Source organism: Leptopilina boulardi, unplaced genomic scaffold, assembly GCF_019393585.1.
Source record: "Leptopilina boulardi isolate dan_hultmark-lab unplaced genomic scaffold, ZJU_Lbou_2.1 LbouV2_393, whole genome shotgun sequence".
In the NCBI taxonomy this organism is placed as follows: Eukaryota; Metazoa; Arthropoda; class Insecta; order Hymenoptera; family Figitidae; genus Leptopilina; species Leptopilina boulardi.
In genome coordinates, this window is record NW_026137966.1 from 1,711,936 (window position 1) to 1,722,286 (window position 10,351).

The following is a 10,351-nucleotide window of genomic DNA, read 5'->3' on the forward strand; positions in this document are numbered from 1 at the left end:
TTGTAATTTTCAAATCTGTATAACTTTGACAAAAGTTAATGGATTTTAATTTATCTATAATGAATTTTATTGCATTTTTCACGTACTTTTCAAAAATGTATACGAAATTTAAAAAAAAAAATTTTTAACCCCTTTTTTTTCAAAATCAACCCTTATTTTTCGATTTTCACCCCTTCGGGTATTTTTTTTTTTTTTTTTTTTTTTTTCATTGGAAAGCTGAGGTTTTTTCCCATGAGCTATGTAAATATGAAAATGGGACAACAATAATTTTGTGAGTAACAGAATATTAAAGTAGGCGGTGCCGATAAGGGTGCCGTTAAGGGTAACATTGTAATTTTCAAAACTGTATAACTTTGACAAAAGTTAATGGATTTTAATTTATCTATAATGAATTTTATTGCATTTTTCACGTACTTTTCAAAATGTATACGAAATTTAAAAAAAAAAATTTTTAACCCCTTTTTTTTCAAAATCAACCCTTATTTTTCGATTTTCACCCCTTCGGGTATTTTTTTTTTTTTTTTTTTTATTTTCATTGGAAAGCTGAGGTTTTTTCCCATGAGCTATGTAAATATGAAAATGGGACAACAATAATTTTGTGAGTAACAGAATATTAAAGTAGGCGGTGCCGATAAGGGTGCCGTTAAGGGTAACATTGTAATTTTCAAATCTGTATAACTTTGACAAAAGTTAATGGATTTTAATTTATCTATAGTGAATTTTATTGCATTTTTCACGTACTTTTCAAAAATGTATACGAAATTAAAAAAAAAAATTTTTAACCCCTTTTTTTTAAAATCAACCCTTATTTTTCGATTTTCACCCCTTCGGGTATTTTTTTTTTTTTTTTTTTATTTTCATTGGAAAGCTGAGGTTTTTTCCCATGAGCTATGTAAATATGAAAATGGGACAACAATAATTTTGTGAGTAACAGAATATTAAAGTAGGCGGTGCCGATAAGGGTGCCGTTAAGGGTAACATTGTAATTTTCAAATCTGTATAACTTTGACAAAAGTTAATGGATTTTAATTTATCTATAGTGAATTTTATTGCATTTTTCACTTACTTTTCAAAAATGTATACAAAATTTAAAAAAAAAAATTTTTGACCCCCTTTTTTTCAAAATCAACCCTTATTTTTCGATTTTCACCCCTTCGGGAATTTTTTTTTTTTTTTTTTTTATTTTCATTGGAAAGCTGAGGTTTTTTCCCATGAGCTATGTAAATATGAAAATGGGACAACAATAATTTTGTGAGAAACATAATATTAAATTAGGCGGTGCCTATCTAAATCCTCAAAGATGATCTCCAGGTACACCCCTTATCGGCACCGCCTACTTTAATATTCTGTTACTCACAAAATTATTGTTGTCCCATTTTCATATTTACATAGCTCATGGGAAAAAACCTCAGCTTTCCAATGAAAATAAAAAAAAAAAAAAAAAATACCCAAAGGGGTGAAAATCGAAAAATAAGGGTTGATTTTGAAAAAAAAGGGGTTAAAATTTTTTTTTTTTAAATTTCGTATACATTTTTGAAAAGTACGTGAAAAATGCAATAAAATTCATTATAGATAAATTAAAATCCATTAACTTTTGTCATAGTTATACGGATTTGAAAATGACAATGTTACCCTTAACGTCAAAACTTCAACCCCCTTTACTTTCTACAAATATTTTTTTAATGAGTTTATATTTTAGGGATTTATTACTATCATATAGGAGAACAATTTACCAAAGTATGAAGCCAATCCCAGAACATTGACTTTTTGGGCTGGGGCGATTGAAAAAGAATCTCTCTTATAAGAATTGAGGGAGAACTTTTTCATTAAAGTCTTTAGTTTTTGTATTACTATTCCTCCTTAATTTTTAAGACGGTTGCAAAGAATATTTTTTAGAGTCTATGTCGAAAAATACATTTCTTTCCCTAAAATTATCATTTTTCTTTAACAATTTGATAAAAATTAATCATTAACTCCAATCGTGCTCACATGTTTTTCCCTGTAATTTTCACGCAAAAATACATTCATACACCAAATATGAACTATCTGGGTTAAATATTGTGTGCGTTAGGGGGATAAAACCGTTTTTTTCGAAATTTTTTATTTTTCCTTGACAACGCTATGTAAATCGATCCGAAACAATTTCGCTATATTTTTCCTTTAATTTTCACGTAAAAATACATAAGTGTACCAAATTTGAGCTCTCTATGTCAAAAGATGTTGCTGCTAGGGGAGGGGGGTATATAGTCATTTTTAGGCATTTTTCTTAAAAATTCATGGTTTGTTCTTGACAACATTATGTTAATCAATTTTAATCAAGTTCGCTATACTTTTCCTGTAATCTACACGCGAAAATACATATATGGGCAAATCCACAGAACCGGCCGATTTCATGTTACTCACATATTTTTCTATTTTAGAAGTATTATATTAATTATTTTCATACTTCAACCATTTTGTAATATCTCTGAGAACCTATTGAAATAAGAAAATTGAATAAATGTGAACCTTCTAGTCTTTTATAAAAAATAAAATCGAATTAAGTAACTTAAAAAATGGAATTTACGGTGTTACTCCAGGTATAAATTTTAATTCTTATAGGTATAACTTGTTCGGCATAGATCCGAACAATTCCAAACTGTGGTGAATTATAGTTTACTTATTGAAGAATGTTTTGAAAGTAATAAAAAATATGTGCTCTTAAATAAAAAGAAATGATAGTCGTTGAAAGTAGCCCCTCACAACAAAAGGATATTCAGGATATCCTTGGGACGTCCTGGGGATATCGATTTGTTTTCGGCGGTTTGGATATCCCTGGGATATCTTAGAGATGTCCATGGATATCCAGAGGATATCTTAGGGATATCCGAATCGCCAAAAGCAAATGGATATCCCCAGGACGTCCCAGGGATATCCTGAATATCCTTGTGTTGTGAGGGGCGTTACTCATTATTTTATAATAATGAAATGTTTATACATTTTTGTAAATATATTTTGCGGCGATTATTCGATTTGAATTTTTCAAATTGGAGCTTATTGCTTGTGAACAGACGAACAAATGTATGTATCATAGAATAGAGTGCAATCAGAATTAAAGAAAATATTCCAATAATTATCACTCTATGTTTAAGCGTGAACCATTTTCAACATAGCCTTTTTTCAGTAGCACGACTACAGGATAAAATATGATGAGTTGAAAACATGTGTGATTATATAAAGACATTATTATAATTCTTGTATGCAAACGCCAAATTATATTTTCAATTTATAACGTCTACAAATTAAAAATAAAAAAAAATTTATCGAAATTTAACTAGTTAATCGTGAAAAATGAATTATCCTTTCATTTGTTTTATTTTCAAAGTTATATCAAAATCGATGTCAATAATGTCAGTTTGTTGGTTAAAATAGTTAATATCAAAATTAGTAAGTAAACAATTTAATTTACAGAAATAAAAAATTAAATGCTAATAAATAAAATATATAATAAAATATGATAAAATATAAATAATTTATTTTTGATAATTAAAAAATTAATTATTTGTATTTTATCATATTTTATTATTCAAAATGTTTTGCACATATTTCAAATAGTATATAAAAAAAACAAAGAAATGCCATTTTTAATTATAATTTCCAGAAGAAAAATAATATTTTCGCTTTTGGCTTTTAACTCAAACGGCAATAAAATAAAATGAATCACGCAAGAAGATAATTCTTCTTGAATATATTTTAAAGAAAGTAAACCATAAATAAAAGGTGTGCTTGCTATTTGGAAAATTTTCATCTTGATAAGTAAAAATCGGCCGGTTCTGTGGATTTGCCCATATGGGCAAATCTCACGAGCTGGGTTCTTTTTGTTTAAAAAAAAAATTATTTTCAATTTAGTCGCACACTTTTTTCTACCATAAATTATTATTTTTGGACCAAATATAAGTAAATTTTTACCCGTGTAATTCATATTTCTTAATAGCTACTCGATTTAAACCATATTTTTCATTTTTGTGGTTATGAGTGCAGGTAAAACGTATTTTTAAGAGAAAATGTTTTCAAACAAAGTTCCTAACTCCATTTTTCTTAATCATAAACGTAAAAACATGTTCACAATTAAAATAGAATTTTATTTCAAGGAGGAAAATGAGTTTTATTTTAAGATGCACACTAATTTCTATTTAAATTAAAACTATCTTGATTTTTAAGACTGATTAAACTTACGAGTAATCTTTATAGAAGATTTTATTTTTACTGTGATGATATCCTTATTGATATCAATCGTTTTATACTCAGAAAAGCTACCCCAAGAAAGAAATCATCTCTGTGGCGAAAGAAGGACGAAAATCGTAATCGGAAAAAATATCGAAATTAACCATTTCATATAAATTTCAAAATTTTTATAAGTGCCTGACAAGATGTAAATTATAATTATAATAATAATGAAACTTCATGGATTTGATATAATTTTTCTAAATAGAGGTATATATCACCCCATCGATGATTTTGTAGATAATTCAGTTTTAAATAATACTTTCTTAAGACCAAACACATGTACATATATATAAAAGCAACAAGTTTTCCATTTTTTTGATATTTTAGGGCAATTTTACTTATCTCTTTCATTTTTGAAAATTTACAAATATTTTACAACCCTTTAAAAAACACCCCCTTACATTTGCCTAAACCTACATTCATCAAAATTCCACCCGGGATCGTTCCAATATATTTTTTTCTTCAAGGCCACTTTAAACAGACTAATGAACCAATTTTCTCGTGAAAAATTGTCCAATATCAACCCTTAATGTTAATTTTGAGGGTGAGCCTTTTTCACACATATTTATTTATACTAAAACAACAAATTACAAAAGGATATGTACTTTTTTTTACGTATAATTTGTTGTGCTCGTCGAAAAACCATGTTTTTGGGAACGAGTTACGCACTCGTTGCGCGTTTGCCCAGAACGATTACATAGAAATGTTAAGTGGCACAATGTTATATCACCCAGATTTCTTTTCTTGGATAGCTGAAAATGAAAATTTTATATGTGCGAATGTTAAATAATGATCGCTCAAAAAGTATTATAAGAAAATTGATGATTTTCAAAAATCAGCAAAAATGTAGTTACACTTATGAATAGCTCATTATCTCGCATATCACAAGTGGCACACTTGTCTAATACACAATTTTTAATCCTTCAGAATCCATAAATGAATGTCAAAAAACCCCAAGCATTAAAAACGATTGCTCAAAAAGTTATCGTTAAATAAAAATTAGATTTAATGCGAGTTACATCAGAATTTTCTCTATTTCTTCGATTTCAGTGAAGAAATATGTTGTTTAAATATCTAATTTTGACTAACAAGACCATTTTTTACTTTTCACACTCGTGAGTAGTATTAACAAATGTAAATTAAATGTAAATTGACAATTTGGAGGTTTTTTGCGGCACCGATATCGCAGTACGCAATTCGTAACTAGCACGTAAGATTTCCCCATATGTGTACTAAATTTCAGCCCTGTAGATAAATTTGTGTGGTCGCTAGAAGGGGGGGGGTACACGATTTCAAAAAAACCGATATTAATAGGGTAATCTGAAATTAATCGAGGTAAGTATATTCCCAGATAACAAAATGCCTGCATAATGGCTGGCTATATCGCGGACCGTAGTCTAATTGATCGAACCGATGGGCCGGCCAGAAAGCAGCTCAATGTGCGTGCTATTGCTGGCTATATGGCCGGACCGTGTTTCCGACACACACGTGCCGGCAAAATGCTGGATAAAAATGCCGAATATTATTGGAGGTTATTAAAGTAACTATTTAAAGTTAATAATAAGAAAAATGAAAAGAAAAATCTCAAGAAACGTAGTAACATTAGAAATAGGTACAAAAATTATTCTTTATTTTTAAATATTTATTAATATATATACATAAATATATATTTTTTTAAAACTTTTTTGCATCATAAATAAACACATAGAGCATCTCATATACAACATGTTTAATAAAAAAAAATTTTATATTATTCTATCGTTTTAAGGGGAGATTTTTAAGGGGAGTATTTTATTTAAAAAAAAATTTAAGTAACAAATAATTTTTTGTACTTTAAAAAAAAATCTTTGAAAAAAACCTCAAATTTACCGTAATTATCCCTTAAAACATCAACAAAGTTAAAAAGGTTGCTTAATTAAGAGCGTGAGTTAGACGAAACACTAAAAATCAGTTTCACTGATTTTGATTAATTAAAATTCTCGTCTTCTTCAATATCGGATGATTCATCTCCACTTTCATTCTCATCTTCCGCATCGGCTTCTGAACCACCATCGCCAGCCTCTGGTTCTAATATAGCACTTATATCTTCAATTGCTTTTTCGACCCTTTTCTCAAAGTCGTGATTCGGAAATTTTTTTAATTTGTTACGACACCTTTGCTTCGTAGATTTTAATACCCCCAGCATAGCTTCTTTAAACGCCGCCTTACTATCTGGTCCAGAGAATAAAGGGCAGTTCACAGCAGCTTCTATAAAATTTTAAGGAAATATCTATGAAATATTGATATTATATATATCTTTGATAATATTAATATATCAATAACACCAAATTTTGTATAGTAATATAAGGATCACAGTGGTATTTTCACTTAAAAATAGGGGAATTTTTCAAAAGAAAAAGGGGATTTTTTTAAAAAAAAGTGATTCTGAAAATGAGATAGCAAAAAATAGCTTCAAGACTCAAAAAGTAGTAAAAAAATAGATATCGAAAAATTAAATTTGACGACTAAAGAAATTTGTTTCAGATAACTCACAAGAATTACAAAAATTTTCATCAAAGATATTTACTTTTTTTCTTGTGCTGTTAATAACATTAATTACGAATTTTTGAAAAATTCAATTATTTTCTAAATAAAATGAATATTTTTGCCCATGTATTGAGATAAGATTAAAACAAACTAAAACTCTTAAAGTCAACATTAATAAATCTTTAGTTACAAAATACTTCCATATATTTACTTAAACATTTTTTAAAACCATTAAATTACATGAAAACGTAACGCTTCTTGTGATTCTCTCAAGAAAGACAAATCACGCTTTTACGGTATTTTGTTAAAAAATATGAAAATTAATTGAAATTATTTATAATTCTGACAGCCATACGTTAAGATTTAATAATTTTCAATCAAATCACTAAAGAAAATTTCAAGAAAAGGTAAAATAACTGAAACATTGAATAAAAACTGATGTTACGGAGTGGAGTTTTAACTCTAGTTTTCATTCAATAATTCAGTAATTCAATAATTCAATAATTCAAAAATTGTTAAATTTTATCGTATGACTGGCAGAATGTTTATTAATTGGAATTAATGTTATTAGTTTTAATCAAAAACTGCGTCTAAATAAATTAAAATTATTGAATTTCAATGAGGAAAGGTTTTTGCAAGATTCTAACAAAATATTGTGCTGAATGAGGTATAAAAACTTACGGTATAAAATATTAGAAATCCTCGTGTCTCCAAATTTTTCAGTACATTTTTGCTTCTGCCAAGTGTATTTTAAGACCAATTCGTCGGTCATAATTTGACGAAGTGCACAACTCAGGAATTCTTTTAAACTTGTACCACCTAATCGTATTAAATGGTCATGCTAAAAATTGTTCAAGAAAAATCAGCAAATGAAACTATTGATTATCAAGAAGTTAAAGTTTCTCTTTAAAAAAAATAAATAAAAACCACTTACAACTTTTTGTCGTTCATGTTTATTTGCTTGTTTTTCCAAATTAGAGAACTGCTCTACAGTGCTAAGAGGAAAACCTTCTAAGTGCTGATATAATTTATTAGCCAGTTGTTCAGTACTGAAACGTGACCTTAATAGTTGAAGGATTTCATTATTTTGATTAAAAATCTCTTCGTTTTTTTGATGAATTTCATCCACTCTCGCTTCCAGAACCCTTTTAAATAATATTTAAATAGAAAATAATTCAAATTAAATAAAAAAGTAAAAATTAAATGTTCACAAAATTTTATGTTTTTAAAACAATTTATAAACTTTATACTAACTGCAGATGTTTAGAAATTTCACCATACTCTGCAAATGCTCCTAGAGGAACGCTTAAGATTGGGATATCGGTAAAAGTTTCGATCCTGTTGCTAGTTTCAGAGATGTTGGAATCAAACAGTGGGTTTTTCCCCAAATTATTATTAAACACTTCTTCAGAACCATCAGAATTCCTTACTTGCGACCTTTATATTAATAAATTTATTGTTAACCTTAGGAAATAAAAGTTCCAAAAAATTTCTTATGTATTGAATATTTTAAAATAAAATATCAGTTATCTCTAATTTAAAATAATTTTAAAAAGTAAAAATATTCACTTACGTATTATCTAAACTTTTTTTATTTGATTTGTCAGATTTTTTACCAGAGTCGGAAAAAAGTGATGCATTGGCAGTACTGGATGTAATTAATAAGTCAGCCACAACAGAAGAATTCTCATCTCTAGACCTGAGAAATATCAAATTTACAATTAGTTTAAATTCAATAGATTCAACTATGTATCTTTTGTAGGTTGATAAGTCCAAATCAGTACATGATATGAAGATGGAAAAGAGTAAATTCACTCACAAATTAACAGCTTTTTTCTCATTTAATTTTAATTTTTCACTTTCCGAGTAGCGAAGCATTTGTGAATTGTCGAAATTTGCTGCAGCTATTAAATCATCAACAATATCCTTTTCTTGAGACCTTAAAAAGAAAATTTTTTTAGATAATAGTGTAAAAAATATTCTGGAATATCTAGTAATTGAAGGATAATATTGAGTGATATAATTAAAACTCATTTTTAAGGGTTTACAGCCAATGGTGTAGCATAAGATAAGAAAATAAAAAAGTTAAGTCCACTTACAAATTATCAATTTTTCTTTGGTTCGAATGGATTGGTGTGACTTGAGAGACACGAAGTATTGGTGAATTATCGGAACCAGCTACAATTACTGGATTAGCAGAATTTTTGTCACCGGACCTTGAAAAAGTGTAAAAATGTTTTTTTGAATCTACAGAGCCATTTAACTAAAACATTTTATTTTATATACATAATATTAAAATTTAGAAGGATAATTTTGAATATTATATTTATAAATTTTTGTCTTTTTGGTTGGTGGAAAATTTTCCATCACAGGTCATATCGAAGAATGAAGTAGAGAGCAGCAAAAATAAATAAAAAAGTAAATTGAAGAAACCCAGAAAAATATTTAAAAATGATCAATTCTTTTTTCACAGATTAACAGTCAATAAAAGCAAGAAAAAACATTTAAGTTAAAAGTAGATTGCTAATAAGAATAGGTATTATGTTCACAGATGAACAACGAAATGTCCATTTTTTAAGGGTGTCAAATCTATTTTTCGTATATTCAGTAATTTTACTTGTCGGATAGAGGTGTGCAAAAAACTTGAATGGATGAATCGAGCAGAGCCCGAGCTTGATTCGAAGTATCGAGTTCTCGAATCTTACGAGCACTCGAGTGCAGTTGAAAAAGCACGAATACTAAAAAATGTTCGAGCATTTTACACAGCTCGACTTGATTGAACTCGAATTGATAAGGCTCGGCTCAACTCGAAATTCGAAAAGCTCGATCGAGCTCCGAACTTTTTGCACACCTCTATTGTTGAATATAATAAAATTAATGTCAAAATTACTTACATATTTGTAGTTCCTTTCAATTGTAATTTTTCTGCTAGTTTTTTTAAAGTATCCATTTTTTCACCCAAGGAAGATGATTTTTTGGGCTTTTTTATTTGTAATTCATCCTCGGAAGTAGACAAAACGTTCTTGGGAGTGGTAATGCTTCTCCCTTTACTCTACACTCTTACTTGATTTTTACTAAACATTTAACGCTTCTTCGGTTCCATGTTGTTTTCCATGATCTATACAATTATGAAAACTTAAATAAAATGTATTTTTTAATAAACGACCTAGTAGTTGTAAACCGGGGGAAAACATGGACGTTTCGGAGGGATGCGATCGGATCCATTATAGATCTAACGATCGCATCCTCCAAAATATTTAGCCGCATATGCGACTGGCGGGTCTCTGAGGATTATACCGCAAGTGACCACCAGTACATCGAGTTCTCAGTCTCAGTGGGAGACACACGAGGAGGCAGAAGACAGGAAGCTCCTAGTCGAAAAAGCCCCTCGTGGAACACTAAGAGACTCGACAAGGAGAAGTTCGGCCAGTCCCTTCTAGAAGCCCGCTTAATTCAAGAGTTGGGCTGGGTAAGGAGGCCGAACAGTCTTGATGGGGAAGTGCGGGCGGTGAGAAATATAATCGTCACCGCCTGCGATGCGTCAATGCCGCGTCGCAAT

The 10,351-nt window shown here is 29.1% G+C and overlaps 1 protein-coding gene across 1 annotated transcript; it reads right to left on the bottom strand.

The window, feature by feature from the left end:
• Positions 1–6,052: 6,052 nt before the first annotated feature.
• LOC127288729 (uncharacterized) lies at positions 6,053–9,904 on the bottom strand. The gene is made up of 8 exons (XM_051316362.1): positions 9,687–9,904; positions 8,892–9,008; positions 8,612–8,731; positions 8,366–8,491; positions 8,047–8,229; positions 7,727–7,937; positions 7,474–7,633; positions 6,053–6,513 (listed from the first exon to the last, which is right to left on the bottom strand). Exons 1-8 carry the CDS (start codon positions 9,740–9,742, stop codon positions 6,233–6,235), a joined length of 1,254 nt encoding a protein of 417 aa, XP_051172319.1. The 5' UTR covers positions 9,743–9,904; the 3' UTR covers positions 6,053–6,232.
• Positions 9,905–10,351: the final 447 nt, after the last annotated feature.